Here is an 18,668-nt window from a genome sequence, read left to right on the forward strand (position 1 = left end):
ACTCTAGAGCTGAAGGCACAGCTACCAATAGTGGGGTGAAGGAAGTTGGGGATGTACAAGAGGCCAGAATTGGAGGAACGCAGAGTTTTCGGAGGGTTGTAGAGTTGGAGGAGGTTACAGAGATAGAGAAGGGCGAGGCCATAGAGGGATTTGAATACAAGAATAAAAATTTAAAATTTGAGATGTTGGTGGATTGGGAGCCAATGTAGGGCCAGCGAGTACAGGAGTGATTTGTGAACAGGGCTTGGTGCGCATTAAGATACAGGCATCAGAGTTTTGGATGAGCTCAAGTTTACGGAGGGTGGAAGATGGGAAGCTGGCCAGGAGAGCATTGCATGAATGACTTAGATTCAAAAGCTCAAAGTCAACTGGTCAAATTCAGAGGCAGTATCAAATCAGTAACCATAACAACAACAACTACAACAACTTGCATTTATATAGCATCTTTATCATAGTAAAATGTCCCAAGGCGCTTCACAGGAGCGTAATCAGACAAAAATTGGGAGTGGAGGCTGGCAATTGAACCCAAAGAAGTTGCCAAGGACCTACAAGAAGGGAGGAGCACACCTAATTAGCTTAAAATAAAATCATTTTGCTCAAAATATTTACATATGAAGAAAGCCATCTTAATTCATCCATCCAGAAAATCTCCTGTTCCAGAACCCAATAGTTTCTTAAATGCGTCCCATGGTTTTAGCCTTCCACTACTCTTCTGGACACCCGTTCCATATATTGATCATTTTTTGTATGAAGTACTTTCTGAAAGCTTTCAGTCTGAAATTTTCCAAAAATTGAGTGCTCTAAAAAATGCAAATTTGTGACACGATCTCTACTCTTGAAATATGTAATTGGGCAGAACTGTGATGGATGAAATTTAATGTTAGCAAATGTGAAGTACTATACAATTGGAATGGACTGCATATGTACTCTGAATGCTGTTGAAGTAGCAGCAGAGATCAAGAGTTGCAGGCCTAAAAACTGACTAAATCACAGTGGTGCCTAATGAAAATGTGCAGTATGTTTCACATGTAAGGTGACAGTGCATCCACTACCTGTACTCACATACATAATCTAGCACAGAGGTTTAGGGTTTTAACAGACTGCACTCAAGGTGTCCAATCACTCCAGAGTTGCAATCGGTAATGGAAACATATCAAATAGGAGCAAGAATAGGCCATTCGAGCCTGCTCCGCCATTCAATATGATCATGGCTGATCCTCTATCTCAATACCATATTCTCACTCTCTCCCCATACCCCTTGATGCCTTTTGTGTCTAGAAATCTATCTAGCTCCTTCTTAAATATATACAGTGACTTGGCCTCCACAGCCTTGTGGTAGAGAATTCCACAGGTTCACCACCCTCTAAGTGAAGAAATTTCTCCTCATCTCAGTCCTAAATGTCCTACCCTGTATCCTGAGACTGTGACCCCTCGTTCTGGACCCCCCAGCCAGGGGAAACATCCTCCCTGCATCTAGTCTGTCTAGCCCTGTCAGAATTTTACATGTTTCAATGAGATCCCCTCTCATTCTTCTAAACTGGAGTGAATACAGACCGAGTCGACCCAATCTCTCCTCGTACGACAGTCCTGCCATCCCAGGAATCAGTATGGTGAACCTTCGCTGCACTCCCTCTATGGCAAGTATATCCTTCCTTAGGTAAGGAGACCAAAACTGCACACAATACTCCAGGTGTGCTCTCACCAAGGCCTTGTATAACTGCAATAAGATATCCTTGCTCCTTTACTCAAATCCTCTTGCAATGAAGGCCAACATACCATTTGCCTTCCTAATTGCTTGCTGCACCTGCACGTTTGCTTTCAGTGACTGGTGTACAAGGACACCCAGGTCCCTTTTGTACATCAACATTTCCCAATCTACCACCATTTAAATAATACTCTGCCTTTCTGTTTTTCCTTCCAAAATGGATAACTTCACATTTATCCACATTATACTGCATCTGCCATGTATTTGCCCACTCACTCAACTTGTCTAAATCGCCTTGAAGCCTCTTTGCATCCTCCTCACAACTCACGATCCCACCTAGTTTTGTGTTGTCAGAAACTTGGAAATATTACATTTGGTTCCCTCATCCAAACAAATGATATATATTGTGGATAGCTGGGGCCCAAGCACTGATCCCTGCTGTACCCCACTAGTCACCGCCTGCCACCCCAAAAAAGACCCATTTATTCCTACTTTCTGTTTCCTGCCTGCTAACTTTTTCAATCCACGCCAGTATATTACCCCCAATCCCATATGCTTTAATTTTGCACACTAACCTCTTATGTGGGACTTTATCAAAGGCCTTCTGAAAATCCAAATAAACCACATCCACTGGTTCTCCATTATCTGTTCTACCAGTTACTTCCTTAAAAAACTCCTGTAGGTTTGTCAAACATGATTTCCGTTTCATAAATCCATGTTGACTTTGTCTAATCCTGCTGATATTTTCTAACTGTCCTGTTATCACAACCTTTATAATAGACTCTAGCATTTTCCCTACTACTGGTGTTGGGCTAACTGGTCTGTAGTTCCTGGTTTTATCCCTCCTTTTTTAAATAGTGGGGTTACATTTGCCACCCTCCAATCTATAGAATTTTGGAAGATGACAACTAATGCATCCAGTATTTCCATGGCTACCTCTTTTAGTAAAGCAAATATGATGCTTAATGGCATAGCCAAATCAGTAAAATAGAAGTTAGAAGAAGCTGTACTTAAACTGTATTGTGCTCTGGTCAGACCACATCATGAATACTGTCAATTCTGTTAACTGAGACACAGCAAACATTCAAGCCTTGGAGGTAGAGAAGAGCTGGAAGACTGATCCCTATTATAAAAGACACAAATTGTGTGGAAGGCTGGAGTAACTGTCTTTGCAACCTTGAAAGTAGGTTGTTGAACACTGATTTTGTAGATGTATACAAGATAATAGACAATATTGAAAAGTTAAATCCAAAAGTATTACTTCAAATTAAACTAGGACAAGGGGGCAGAAGTTCAACCTAACAAAAGGCAAATTTAGGACTGATGTTGGAAATGTTCCTCACACACTGATCAATACATGGAATGGACCTTCAAGTATGTAGTGGAGGTAAAAACCCTAGAAATATTTGAGAAATAGCTCGATGAGTTACTGACGGCTCTTTCTGCGTGAATTAGCTAGGATGGGCTGAATGGCTTTCCTCATCCATATTTGTCTTGTGAATTTTGGAAAAGACCTTGAAGCAGGTCAACTACTTGCCCTCTTGACCAGGGAATGGTAGATAATGGTTGATAAAAGGAAGGAGGAATGGCTTATAATAGCAGCTAAATAAATGCACTTACCTATTTAATCTGCTAGATGCTAAGAGGTTATTTCCGCTGTCCGGAGAGTTTAGAACTAGGGAGCGTGGTCGCAGGATAAGGGGTCGGCCATTTAAGTCTGAGATGAGGTGGAATTTCTTCACTGAGGGTTGTGAATCTTTGGAATTCTCTACACCAGAGGGCTGTGGATGCTGAGTCGTTGAATATGTTCAAGGCTGAGATAGATAGATTCTTGGACTCTAGGTGAATCAAGGGATATGGGAATCGGGCAAGAAATTGGAGTTGAGGTCGAAGATCAGCCATGATCTTATTGAATGGTGGAGCAGGCTTGAGGGGCCGTATGGCCTTCTCACGCTCCTATTATGTTCGTATGTTCTTATAAATTAACACATGATCTGTACTTGCTTGCATCCTTCTCCTCTTTGGAAATGTGCTGTGACGAGTTGTGTTTGTAATGCAATGAGTATGGTATTTTTTGTTTTAAGGTTCCATTAACAAAAGGAAATCCAAAAAGAAAGGGTTGAAGTATGACACAATGAAACTACCTCCTATCACTACATTTGCTTCAGGTAATGGTACATCTACATAAATTCTGTTTTTCTAGTTTAAGATGGGCTGAATGGCCTTCATGTTGGAACATTTTAGAATTTAGACACACAGAATCTCATTGGACTTTTCAAGATTAGTTTAGTTGGCAAATAGTTATACCTAGTAATGTAAGTCTATAACTTAATTATTTGAATATGAAATCTTCTAGTTATGTTTCTTAAATCTTAACTATAGATTTATATTCCATGTTATATCTTGATGTATTTCTGGCTTTGAATATGATTCTGCTGTGGCTGATTAATTTGCTTTTGATTGTTAGAAACAGCACGTCAGAGTTATTGGGATGGAATTGTTGCCTGCCATCAAGGGTATCTAATCAGTACAACATGGAACTACCAGAAAACCTCAATGGGAGTACATAAACTTGAGCCTAAGAGATTTCATAAAGATCGTACCTTGGATGTATATGCCACAGTATGTACAGTTGCATTGTTTGCTCCTAACATTAATTTTTTACCGTATAAATTTATAGCATCACTGTGTTTCTGTGTACGTCTGTCCGTAGAAAAGATAGATAGATTAAAAAGTCAGAATTTACTGAGTAAACAGGCTGAAATTACCAATACTAATGAATCAAATAGGCTGAGTATAACTGACAATATTATACAAAGGAGAAATTCAATTAACCGGTTTCAATTTCCAGAAATTTAATTTAGCAGCCTTGAACTGAAGAGAGCTGAAAATGTAGGGGGGGGGGCGGCGGGTGGCGGGTAGACAATTGACTGCATTTTCGCACACACACATACACTTACTTTTCAAAGGGGAATTGGGTATATACTTGAAAAGGAAAAATTTGAGATCCCTATTCCTGTTCAGACCAAGTATCTACACCTGAAACGTTACTTCAAATGTTGGCACATCTATTATGTATTTCTAACATTGTCCATTTTTATTTCAGATTTAGTGTTTTATCATTTGTTTATACTGTAGTTCAAATTTATAACAATTATTGGCTTGAATGTTTTCATAACTATAAAATATATATTTTTTTAAACGTGAGTTTTAAATGTTAGATGTCAGCCCTGGCTCTGGTAGAACTCTCACCACTGAATCAGAAGATTGTGTGTTCAAGCCCCATTCCAGAACGTGAACACATAATCTCGGCTGATGTATCAGTGCAGTACTGAGGGAGTGCTGCACTGTCGGAGGTGTCGTCTTTTTGAATGAGATGTTAAACCAAGGTCTTTACGCCCTTTCAGGTGGATGTAAAAGATTCCATGGCACTATTTGTAGAAGAGCAGGGGAGTTCTCCTGGTGTCCTGACCGACATTTATCCCTCAACCAACACCACTAAAATAGTTTAATTTGGCCATTTATCTCATTGCTGTTTGTGGGGCCTAGCTGTTGGCAGATTGCCTGCCATATTTCTCTACATTACAACTGACCACGCTTCAAAAGTAATTTGTCCGTGAAGCGCTTTGGGCCATTCTGAGGCCATGAAAGGCGCTATATAAATCCAAGCTGTTATCTTTTTTTTGCTACGTATATAATTTGCAAATTTATTTGTTACTTCATATTGTGAAATTTTAAATTAAATATTTGGTACTGTAATCACCACATTCCTTTTGGATGTTGATAATGAATAGTTCAGGCAACATTTTTCCAGGGTTTGCACACTCTGCCAACGTTGGGTATGTGATAGTTATATGCTGGAAAAAGATCCCTGTACTTCCCCTGACATGAAGCACATATTACATTGATAGAGTGTAGTGACTAGTGGAGAACCATTAGAGCTCCTGAAGCATTAAGGTCAGGAATTCTATTTTATTTGAGGGAGAAATTTTTGCAGACCGAAGTACAGTGCTAAATGTGAAAGCCAGCTGCTGTATTTGACACTGATTCTATTCTAGGATTTTTTTTTTGTCAAATATACACACTGCGAGAAGTGGAAAATCCTCATAGGTAGTGCAATGCTGGAGTAGTGCTGTGCTGACCAGAGTATAACGGCAGGAACCCACACGCTACTCCGGAAACCAATGTGTGGCATGATGTGCGTTTTGAAACTAGTCTGTCTACTTGGCACCAATCCATCCTCTTTCCTTTTCCGCCACCCCTTCCAGGTAGTAGGCTTGTGCTGATAAGCAGATTGAAGTTGTGTATACAGAAATGCAGGCGCTGAACACTGATTTCTTCCTAATTGTCAGTGTATGCACAGGCACACAAATAATAGTCACACATAAGATTGCACATGAATGCTCAGCTGGATCACTGATCATATAAATCTTGTACTGTCAACAGCTCGCTGGTCTGTGAGAGGTGGAAGGAAGTATACATCCAGTCGTAACAGATCGGACAAAGAAATAAGAATACTTCAAGATTCTTAATCCTGTGAAAAATAAAAATATAGTTTTCTATAATAACTGAGTATAAGAATTAAATGTACAGGAGAAGGATATTAGTCCCAGCAAATCTACCCCTTTTTTCATAGAGCAACCTCACCTACCTATCATTTCTTTAATCCCATCTTCCTCCAGAAAGGTGCCAGTTGTTTCTTGAACCTGCTTCCGTGAACCCCTCTAACTTATTCCGCAGTTCTATTACATCTTAGGTGAGAACGTTCTGATTGACTTCCTCTCTTACTCCAGACGTACTAATTTTAGCTTGTTTCCTATGATATTTGAACCCTTCACCAAAGTGAATAATCTGTTTTCATCAATTTTCTTCATAACCTTAAAAGCTTTAATTTGGTCTCCTTGCAGTCGCTCTTTTCCAATGACAATAACCTCAATTTCCATAACCATACCTCAATCTAAATGCCAACTACTGGGAATTGTCTTTTTTTTTTATTCGATAATGGGATGTGGGCGTCAATGGCAAGGCCAGCATTTATTGCCCATCCCTAATTACCCCTGAGAAGATGGTGGTGAACCGCCATCTTGAACCACTGCAGTCCTTGTGGTGAAGGTTATCCCACGGTGCTGTTAGGTAGGAAGTTCCAGGATTTTGACCCAGCGACGGTGAAGGAACGGCGATATATTTCCAAGTTGGGATGGTGTGTGACTTGGAGGGGTGGTGTTTCCATGTGCCTGCTGCCCTTGTTCTTCTAGGTGGTAGAGGTCGCGGGTTTGGGAGGTGCTGTCGAAGAAGCCTTGGCGAGTTGCTGCAGTGCATCCTGTGGATGGTACACACTAGCCACGGTGCGCCGGTGGTGAAGGGAGTGAATGTTTAGGGTGGTGGATGGGGTGCCAATCAAGCGGGCTGCTTTGTCTTGGATGGTGTTGAGCTTCTTGAGTGTTGTTGGAGCTGCACTCATCCAGGCAAGTGGAGAGTATTCCATCACACTTCTGACTTGTGCTTTGTAGATGCTGGAAAGGCCTTGGGGAGTCAGGATATGAGTCACGCTGCAGAATACCCAGCCTCTGACCTGCTCTTGTAGTCACAATATTTATGTAGCTGGTCTAGTTAAGTTTCTGGTGAATGGTGACCCCTATTGGTGGAGGATTTAGCGATAGTAATGCTGTTGAATGTCATGGGGAGGTGGTTAAACTCTCTTGTTGGAGATGGTCATTGCCTGGCACTTGTCTGGCATGAATGTTACTTGTCACTCATCAGCCCAATCCTGGATGTTGTCCATGTCTTGCTGCATTCGGGCTGGGACTGCTTCATTATCTGAGGGGTTGCGAATGGAACTGAACACTCTGCAATCATCAGCGAACATCCCCATTTCTGACCTTATGATGGAGGGAAGGTCATTGATGAAGCAGCTGAAGATGGTTCAGTCTAGGACGCTGCCCTGGGGAACATAAGAACAATACAAGAAGTAGGAGCTGGAGTAGGCCATACGGCCCCTCGAGCCTGCTTCGCCATTCAATAAGATCATGGCTGATCTACAACCTCAACTCCACTTTCCTGCCCAATCCCCATATCCCTTGATTCCCCTAGAGCCCAAAAATCTATCTATCTCAGCCTTGAAAATACTCAACGACTCAGCATCCACAGCCACCTGGGATAGAGAATTCCAAAGATTCACAACCCTCTGAAGAAATTCCTCCTCATCTCAGTTTAAATGGCCGACCCTTTATCTTGCGACTGTGTCGTCTAGTTCTCGACTCTCCAGCCAGGGGGAACAACCTCTTAGCATCTACCCTGTTAAGCCCCCTTAGAATCTTTTATGTTTCAATGAGATCACCTCTCATTCTGCCAAACTCGAGAGAATAGGCCCATTCTACTCGACCTCTCCTCTTCAGACAACCCTCTCATCTCAGGAATTAATCCAGTGAACTTCTGTTGCACCGCCTCTAATGCAAGTATATCCTTCCTTAGATAAGGAGACCAAAACTGTATGCAGTACTCCAGATGAGGTCTCTCCAAAGCCCTATACAATTGTAGTAAGACTTACTTACTCTTGTACTCCAACCCTCTTGCAATACTTGCCTGCTGTACCTGCATGCTTAATTTTTGTGTTCCTTGTCCCAGGACACTGTCTCTCTGGGCACCAACATTTAATAGTTTCTCACCATTTTTTAAAAAAATTGTTTTTCTATCCTTCCTACCAAAGTGAATAACCTCACATTTCCCCACATTATACTCCATCTGCCACCTTCTTGCCCACTCACTTAACCTGTCTATATCCCTTTGCAGACTCTTTGTTTCCTCTTCACTGCTTACTTTCCCACCTATTCTTGTATCGTCGGTAAACTTGGACACATTACACTCGGTCCCTTCATCCAAGTCATTAATATAGATTGTAAATGGCTGAGGCCCAAGCACCGATCCTTGTGGTACCCCACTTGTTACAGCCTGCCAACCTGAAAATGACCTGTTTATCCCCCCCCCCAAGCCCATGAGCCCTTATCTTGTGTAACAACCTTTTACGTGGCGCCTTATCGAATGCCTTTTGAAAATCCAAATATACTACATCCACTGGTTCCCCTTTATCTACCCTGCTAGTTACATCCACAAAAAGCTCTAATGAATTTGTCAAACACGATTTCATAAAACCATATTAACTCTGTCTAATCATATTATGATGCTGTAAGTACCCTGTTACCACTCCCTCCTTTCTTGCATAGCGGGGTTACATTTGCTGCCTTCCAATCTGCTGGGACTGTTCTAGCATCTAGGGAATTTTGGAAGATCCAACCAATGCATCCAATATCTCTGCGGCCAACTCTTTTGGAACCCTTGGATGTCGGCCATCAGGTCCAGGGGATTTATCGGCTTTTAGTCCCATTAGTTTCTCAAGTACTTTTTCACTACTGATAATTACTTTAAGTTCCTCACTCCCATTAGCCTCTAGGTTCCCCAATATTTCTGACATGCTTTTTGTGTCTTCTACTGTGAAGACAGATAAACAAGTATTTTGTAACGCATCTGCCATTTCCTGATTCCCCGTTATAATTTCTCGTGTCTAGGGGACCAATGTTTACTTTTGCTACTTTCTTCCTTTTTACATACTTGTAGAAGCTCTTACAATCCATTTTTATATTTCTTACTAGTTTACTTTCATATTCTGTTTTCTCCCTTATCAATTTTTTGGTTGTCCTTTGCTGGTTTCTAAAACTCTCCCAATCCTCAGGCTTACTACTCATCTTGGCAGCATTATAGGTGTCTTAATCTAATACTATCCTTAACTTCTTTAGTTAGCAACGGACGGACGGATCAGTTTTCCTGTGGAGTTTTTATTTCTCAATGGAATGTATATTTGTTGAGAATATTGAAATATTTCTTTAAATATTATTGGTAAACACTGTCCCTTTCTGCCACACTGCTTATCTTTACCCAAATCACTACTCTGCTCTGTTGCCTTGACTTTTCTCATTCGATTTCTAAATTTCCCCTCACCTGACCCCTCCCCCCCCCCCCCCCCCCCCCTTTTTTTTAGTTTAAAGCCCTCTCTACAGCTCTAGTTATTCGAACTCCTGCAGTGATGTCCTGCGGCTGAAATGATTGGCCTCCAACAACCATCTTCCTTTGTGCTAGGTATGACCCCAGCCACTGGAGAGTTTTCCCCCTGATTCCCATTGACTTCAGTTTTACTAGGGCTCCTTGATGCCACTCTCGGCCAAATGCTCCCTTGATGTCAAGGGCAGTCACTCTCACCTCACCTCTGGAATTCAGCTCTTTTGCCCATGTTTGGACCAAGGCTGTAATGAAGTCTGGAGCCGAGTGGTCCTGGCAGAACCCAAACTGAGCATCGGTGAGCAGATTATTGTTGCATAAGTGCTGCTTGATAGCACTGTCGATGACACCTTCCATCACTTTGCTGATGATTGAGAATAGTTATATGAATAGCTAAGCTGCTTTATTTCACAGCATATAAACTTGGAATAACAGTTATGATCAGATTCACTTAGCTGATTCAGTACAATTTGTCTTCATATAATAATACAAAACAACAAACACGTTATGCTTCCGCACATCAATCGGAATCTTTTAAACTATTCTTGTCTGAAAGGGGCTAGGAAAAAGAGCATACAAAGAATGAAACCATGATGAAAAGGAAAGAAATGGTGGTAATGTTGTAAGAATGTGAAAGATTTAATGATGGCTAAGAAAAAGCAGATACAGAAATAATGAAATTCAAAGGAGAACAGAAAGGGATGAAAATAACAAGGCACAAATCAAAGTTTCATTGAAAGTTACTTGGGAGCTTCCATAATATGTGACTATCCTTTATACCCAGAAAGGTAATGATGAAAATCTTTATAGCCTGTGTTCATTTCCAAGATGCTTATTTGCTTATGCAGTTTATTTTGCTGTTGAGGCAGTGTATTTTTTTTTTAAATCAAGCACTTTATGAAAGAATTTTGTTGCATTCTTAGGCTGTGGATATAACATCTTGTGGAAATTTTGCTGTTGTTGGCCTTTCTTCGGGCCATGTGGACATATATAACCTGCAATCGGGCATCCACAGAGGACAGTATGGTGAAGAAAAGGGTAAGTACAAGGTCAAAGATAAAAATGTTTGGAATCATTTACTCGCTGTAATAGTTATTTGTGCAGACAATTATATGCAGAGCAATGAAATTTGGAAGTTGAAGAGGAGGATTATCATACTAAGTGTTGCACAAAATACATTTTTTTAATGTGGATACATAGTGTTGTCAGATCACCAATTGTGGCCTGCTCACTGATGTGACGGCATAATGCAAAATTTTCACCAACGATTAATAATTTTTGACACAAGCTGTTTCAGGAAATTATTCCATGTATAAGACTTCTCTAGAAAACAGTACCCACATCAAAAATCTCATTTTCTGTATGTAATTGTATCTATATAATCAATTTGTAATTATAGCATTATTTAAAAATGATGAGAAGGATACAGTTTGAATTATGTGTAGACAGAGTATGATTTTATAATTCTCATTTGTACGATTTGTTGTCACTCTGGAAACCTGAGATGTTTTTAACAGGCATAAACACAATTTGAACGAAACAACTGTTTCCATTCCATTGCAGAATTAAAGCTGAGATTTGTTTCTAAAAAGGTCATTGTTTCCTTGTGACACATACAACGCAATAGTTTTTTTCGAAAGGGGTCAGTTTTATTTTGTTCCAATTTTCTTCCTCCTTTCCTGAAAGTTCTGATCCTTCTCAAGTCCCAAGGGTGTTGGAAATCCTCCTGAATCTTGCTCAAGTGGTAATTTGTATGAGCCTAAATGATGGTCAGCAGACAGTTTGACTGCAAAGGACAACACAATAAACCATGATCCTGTTCTCGCCCGTTCTTCTTCCTATGAGTGGTCACTGGTGACTAATTGAGAACAGGATCCTGACTCTTTTGTATGGAAGCCGGTTGTAGCATTACAATTGCTGCCTTACCCGAGATCAGCTTATACAACACACACTAGGAATCAAACCTGGGACCACTTGGTTTTTCTGGCATAATACCCCGCCACTTTTACTATCATTTACCATTGTGTAGCTACTAAGGGGTATGTGAGGGGACACCCCCACACCCCCCGCCCCGGTGCGGAAGTGTGGTGTCTCTGCCTGGTCTTTCCAGCATAGCTAAGATCTAGAAATTCCTGTTTGGAGAATGAGAGATTTAGAACTGACTTCTTTTGAATTGCTTGTCTGATGTAGTTACTAAACATGTGGTCTTTTGGAATTTATTTAGGTGTGTGCCCTTTTCATAGACAGCATATTAATTGCTTTGCATAATTTAATTATAACTGTCCTTAGCACTCTGTAGCATAGTGCTTTGGTGTACATTGCACTACCTAATATTTTTGTTTGAATTTTTATTTTGATGCATGTTGTGCTGTCATTTCTTTTTAAATATTTACCTTCAAAAGCCACGTATTTTTTGACAAAAGTCAAATCTGGGTTAACATGAATGTTCACTTGGTCATGAGCACCATCAGTGCTCACAGAACCAGACTCCAGCGTACGGCATTGACAAAAGTCATCACTTGAAACTATTCTGAAGAACGTTGTTGTAACTACTGATTCTACATGCTGGGAGAAAAAAGTGGGAAGAATGCTGGGAAGCTAGAGAATGGATTAGTTGTGGAGGTCAATACATAGTTGGCAAATGGAATTTTTTTTGTTCCCATCCACCAGTATACTGATCATCTAAGCTTGCTGTTATGACTGCTACTAAGAGCTTTATAGCTAGGAGAAAGCATACAGAGGACCAGGAGCAATCCAGTTTGGTTTCTTGATGGAGCGTGAAGATGGAGTTGAGTCATTGGTCTCTACCAAGAGTGTGGGATAAATGTTTTTGTTCCAGTATTGAAAGTATACCAAAGATTGTTCCCAGGCATGGGGAGTAGGGAATCCCTTTCCATTTGGCCGAGTGCCCTCTCTGAATCCAGGAAGAGGATAACTGCTCTAAATCCTTCTGATCATCATTGGCTGAATCCTCTGTACATACAATGCCACCTATTTTAGTGTCATCTGCAAATGCTTACAATTTGTTTCTATATCTAGGTCATTGCTGGATAGTGATGAGAAGCACGTGTTCTGGCTAAGTTTTCCCCCCTCCCTTGTCGGGGACAATTGCCTTGTTCCCTCTACTGTCCTTTACTGTCTCTTTACTGTCCTTCACTACTCACCTGACGAAGGAGATAATCTCCGAAAGCTTGTGATTTTAAAATAAAATTGTTGGACTATAACTTGGTGTTGTAAGATTCCTTACATTTGTCCTTTACTAGGACAGTAAGTTAATTGCAGACCAGGGGTGAAACCTGGGATCCTGTTGTGTGTGCCTTAACACAATACCACATGGAGCATTAATTCACTCAGCCATTGGGGAAGCCCTAGATTAAAATTAAAACACTTGCATTTATGTTGCATTTTATCACAATGTCTGAAAGTGCTTCAGTAAATTACTTCGAAGTGCAGTGACTTGTTATGTTGGCAAACACAACAGACATTTTGTGACCCAAATCTTCCCGCACCCCCACCCAAACAATGTGATAATTAATGTTTCTGGTGCTATTGGTTGAGGAAGGAACATCAGGCAGAATATTCAGAGAAATGTACCATGGGCTCTTTAATGTCCACCTGAATCTCTGGAACAGGCAAACAAGGCCTTGGTTTAACTTCTCATCTGAAGGACGGTACATCCAGTACTGGACGTTGTTGACGTTGGGCAGGGAGATTGTTTTAACTTAAATAATTAAATACATTGGTACTACAATTCTGGTGATTTATGCTTATTATGACTGTCCACTTAATTTCCTAAGCTCATGAAGGCCAGATCCGAGGGCTTGCTGTTGATGGACTGAATCAACTCACAATTACTGCTGGTGGGGATAAGTTGATCAAGTTTTGGAAGTTTAAATCAAAGGAATTGGTTTATACCACAACCCTTGCTGCATCACCAGCTAGCATTTTGCTACACAGAGACAGGTGGGAAATGTGTCCATTTCATTCTGTGAAGTATTTTGTGTTTACGCAGCTTGGAATGATTTTGTGCGTCATCTTGACATTCCTGTTCAAGTGCTTTTATGAGCAGAAATGGCATGAAATATAAAAGTCATATATAGCTCAAGCTTCAATGTGAAGGATAAAAATGAGATTTTTTTTGATAGGCTTGTGCTGGGAATTGCTGATCCTAAACTTGTTTTCTAAGTGTCTATCTCATCAAAATAACAGTTATGAAATTCACATATTAAAAATAGTAGCTATTCCCATTCCTGACAGCATTATAAAATGATCAGTTGGCCTGGGAATTCCTGGGTCCCCGAAGCGATGGCGTGAAAGATGTTAGCAGACCATCGTACACATATGGAGATTCTGTGTGGAGTCCATTGCCAGGATGTGCACCAACATCTGAGAGGGTTTCAACTCATTACAGAGCAACCTGGAGAAAGTGGCAGCAGGAGGTGTGTCTGCAAATCTTACCCTGTTTCATGAGATCCAGGCAAGTCAGTCAACTCAATGTGGAGGCATTGAATGAAGGACTGCAGGTCTTGGGGGCCTACCTGTACAGGTCGATGTCAACTGGATTGCGAAGTATACAGGACAGCATCTCAGAAGACCAAAAGATAATTGGTTGACACTCCCGGGGATTTAAGGATCTTTCTAATTCTGTGAGGTCTGTTCTCCCACTGATCGCAGAATCCTGTTCCCAGTCGCAGTAGAGTAGCTGGTGTGCGTGCCTCAGAGGTGGCTTCCCTCATAGCAGCAACACCCTGGCGTACCCTTCATCTTTGCAGGACCAGACCAAAGCCCATCATAGAGTTAGCCTTTTCCATGTCCATCGAAGGACTTAAGGGCCCTGACCGAAGGGACACCTCCAACTCGAGAGTCTCGTAATATTTCGCAGCAGCCGTTTACATCTCGTACATAGAACGACATAGAAATGACAACACTGAAATAGGCTGTTCGGTCCAACTAGTCGGTGTTGGTTTATGCTCCACATATGCAGTTGTCTTAATCCCATGTGTCCACCCTGTTCCCATATTCCTTAATCCCTCTTTCCTTCAACCGCCCATCTAACCTATTCTTAAATGTGGACATGGTCTCTGCTTCAATCGCTAACTCTGGAAGTGCATTCCACAGGCTCAAAAGCCTCTTTTTTTAAAAAAACAAAAGTTTCTCCTGCTCTGTCCTCTCATTCTGGATCCCTTAAGAACTGGAAACTGTTTTATATATTCTGTCCCCTCCATTCATCTTTTTAACCACCTCGATCAAATCACCCCATAATTTCCTCTGTTCTGGTGATAACAGTCCCAATTTTTCAAATCTATCTTCGTATTTTTCTGTAACCTGAATTCCCACTGTTTCCACTTTTGGCCATATCCTGGGACTCACTCTAGCAGTACTACAGTCAAAAGTCTCCCCAAACAATCTCAGTTCAGCAGTTTCCAGTTATCCAAAAACTTCCACCTTAATGAGCAGATCCTGGGAAACTACACCTTTTTAAATACTGGCACACATTCTCAAGATGGGAAGGCTGAAATAACAGAATTTAGGACAGGTAATGTCATCCCATCATAACTCCCATCATTTGCACATGGATTCAATTGGGAGGGTGGCCCCAACCAAAATCCTTCTCCCCGCAAAAGCTCCATTGATGACTTAGAGCCTCCTCCGACCCACGAATTTCTGGGCTACGGAACAGCACAAATGGGATGTAAGTATGGCAGTATGACTTGTGCTGCTTGCAACAATTTTTGTCCACAGTGAGTGGAAACATACTAAAATTTTAAATGTAGAAGTTAATCAGAAACTGACTTCAAGATGAAAACATCCTACTACTGGCCTGAATTTGCTGGTCAGGAAGACAGTTGTGAGATATAGCTTACGTGTGTGTTGTCGATACATCTGTTGACTTTACAGCTCTTTGGCAGAACAAAAGATTGGCCCAGAATTTTCTGGAGTGGGGGATTTTGCGGCGTGCCCTATTTGTTAAATTTGAGCTGAAGGATGAGGGAAAAAAATCTTTGTTGCCGCAGTTTGCTGGAAGTGTGAGCTTGATGGCAAGGTCAATGGGGTATCTGGGACCTCGGTGAACAATGAGACCAACAGTCTATCTCCTTAACCAATGAGATTTAAGGATAAAGAATGAAACGGGAATGACCAAGAAGGAAAGAGGGCGAATTAGAGTCAAATTAGATACAAAGAGGGAAAGAAAGATTGGATTAAGAGAGAAAGAAAAAAAGAGATAAAGGAAAAGTTTTTTAAAAATGTTATAAAATTTAAACCTCTATGAACCATTTACTAGCTGTAGGAATGAGACTCAACAGTTTCAATTGTCCCCTTTCTCTGCCGGAGAGGTTGAGTAGCACTGCAGGAACATGTATCTCGTCATTAACAGGGTCCTTGCATTAAGTACCAGCCCTAACGTTCTGCGGCAAGTTTAATTTGTTTTAACAGCACGAGTGCAATAATTTCTTGAAACTCATGGGGAAGTTCCTGTTTTCGCGAGGCCAGCGGCGGTATGGCGCAAATTGTCAAGCAATTTGTGGCAATTCACAACTCACGACGTATCTCTTCCTCGCCACAAATTGCCGGGTTAAATATTGCGTGCATTAAACTAGTCGTTGTGGGAAAATCACCACTCGAAGTCAGACTTAAAGATTCAGCATGCAGTTTATTGGACAAAGCTTTGGGAGAAGAACTTGACAATCTGCAGTGTACGCAGTCACCTTCTCAATTTTAAAATGGTTGTTGAGCTTCTTTTATATGTTATAAGTACAGATATTCAGCAGCTATTACATTATTAGCCTTGGTTAGTGACACATTAGCCAATTAGGCCCCGACAGCAACAATTGGCCTCCAATCACATTAAAACAACTGTTATCAACTTAAGACAGTCTGGTCTTTGTCTGTCCTGTAACTTTTATCAGTTCGTTGTGTTAAGTCAGCATTTTTTAATGTCTTTTCACAGGGTCCATCTTGTTTAGCAGAGTCCATTTTGTTTAGCAGTACATTTAGCAGAGTCCATTTTGTTTAGCAGTACATTAATTTGTTAATCATCATTTGTTATATTTAAGCTTTAATTATGGTTAGTCTGGTTCGCACAAGGCACATTTCAGTGTGGTCTCTGGGCAGTGACCGCAGCCACACACACACTAGTCGCCAAAAGGTCATTTTTACCTTTAACCCAACAGCTTAAATTTTACTTTAACATTATTTTCCCAGCAAATTCCAGGCCATTGTGAAAGAAAAGATCTCCAACTGAATGATTTGAGTATTGTATGTTCATGATTAGTTTCACAGCCAAGAATAGCTTTTTGCTTTTTGGGCCTATATTACAAGTCAGGATCAATAATTAATTGACAAAATCATAAGACATGATTTAGAATTTATTTTCATCACCTTGTCTTGATACAAAAATAAGAATGCAGATTGATCATCATAACAAACCACCTCATAGAACAAAAGCCACATATTAAAATCACCGTGACTTTATATTATATTTTTAAAAATGCAAACTCTTCAGTGCTTTAGGCTCATTAGCATATGACATGACTCGCCTATCTAAAGTTTTAAATTTAGGGTTGCAGGATCACACGGATATGTATAATTACACCATTTTGCTGTTGGATGCACTGTTTGGTAATCTTGGATATCCATTAATAGATAAGAATTTACAAATGTAATATAATGAGTAAAACCATAAAATCTGAAGTAGAACCAATTGGAGAAGTTCCAAATGGGCATTGCATTCCACTATTAAGACTTCTAGATTTGAGTGTGGCACAGGATTTTACTGTTTTCATAAATCACTCTTCAGAAATTAATGCATCTATATATATATATATATATCCTTTTCACCAGTGGCATGTTGGCTGTTGCTGTGGATGATTTCAGGATAGCAGTCCTGGATAGTGAAACAAGAAAATTTGTGAGGAGGTTCTCTGGACATCAGAATCAAATAAATGATATGGTAAGACATTTTGCATAAGAAATGCAATGATTGATCCTTTCTGTAGGAATATTTTCTAACATTTTTAGGAGGGTGTTTGTCTTGAAATATAATTTTAGTCTGGTTTAATCAGAAAATGCTACATTTGAATTTGACTGAAGCTGTATGTCACTATGCAATTATTTTACCAGTTATGCTTCACATGTGGACTAATGCAATTGCAGCTTACTAGAGGAATAGCTGGTGCTTTGTATTCTATTCTACACAAGTATCCATATGTAGTCTTTATATGCTCTTATTTTTCACTTTTTCAGGAGTGAAATGTTGCATTTCAGCAGCAATATTTAATAACAAAGACGGAATTACATTCAATTGTCAGTGTTATGCCAAAGGTCTATTGTGAAATACTGTCTTTTTTTAAATGTAAAGTCAGTGACCTTAATAGAAGTTAATGATTAAAATTGATGGATAATATTTTGACGCATTAATAAGCAGTTCCATGGAATGGTGGGATGCAGGTTCAATGCCCCATTTTGCTGAGTACTTGATCTCAATAATTGCCTACAGGGATGTGATAAAGTGGAGGCTCGGTGTTTCCTCACAGGAAGGGAGAGGTAACTCTGGGCCATTCTTGTGGACTTCCTTGTAGTATGGTAGGAAAAAATAAGAACAAGATAGACTCAGAAAAAGCTTACTTTAGAATTAAAAACAGTTAAATGTCTGGACTAGCTTACAGGCGTTGGGGTCTATTTTCTCTGCCTTCACATTAACGGGTCGATAATGCCTCAAAACTGGGGTGGTCCCATTATCACTGGAGAAGCAGCCAGCTCCAATTTGAAAGGCCTACTGCTGAGTATCCAAAGCAGTAATTAACCAATTAATTAATCCGGACACCTGTTTCCAGTGATAGGCCACTTTTAATATGGAAATCGGGGTCCTATGATGTAATGGGACCCTGATTGCAATTTTAGGTCTGAACTAGTC

The 18,668-nt window shown here is 40.4% G+C and overlaps 1 protein-coding gene across 1 annotated transcript in view; it reads left to right on the top strand.

Annotated features, from left to right (window-relative positions):
- The window catches only part of wdr36 (WD repeat domain 36), a 110,617-nt gene that overhangs the window by 48,145 nt on the left and 43,804 nt on the right, over positions 1-18,668 (top strand). The window contains exons 11-15 of the mRNA XM_067982947.1: positions 3,790-3,873; positions 4,173-4,327; positions 10,678-10,792; positions 13,552-13,717; positions 17,597-17,705. Of these exons, the coding sequence (XP_067839048.1) occupies positions 3,790-3,873; positions 4,173-4,327; positions 10,678-10,792; positions 13,552-13,717; positions 17,597-17,705 (629 nt within the window). The remainder of the gene's footprint in view (positions 1-3,789; positions 3,874-4,172; positions 4,328-10,677; positions 10,793-13,551; positions 13,718-17,596; positions 17,706-18,668) is intronic.

Source organism: Heptranchias perlo, chromosome 4 (assembly GCF_035084215.1).
Source record: "Heptranchias perlo isolate sHepPer1 chromosome 4, sHepPer1.hap1, whole genome shotgun sequence".
Classification (NCBI taxonomy): domain Eukaryota; kingdom Metazoa; phylum Chordata; class Chondrichthyes; order Hexanchiformes; family Hexanchidae; genus Heptranchias; species Heptranchias perlo.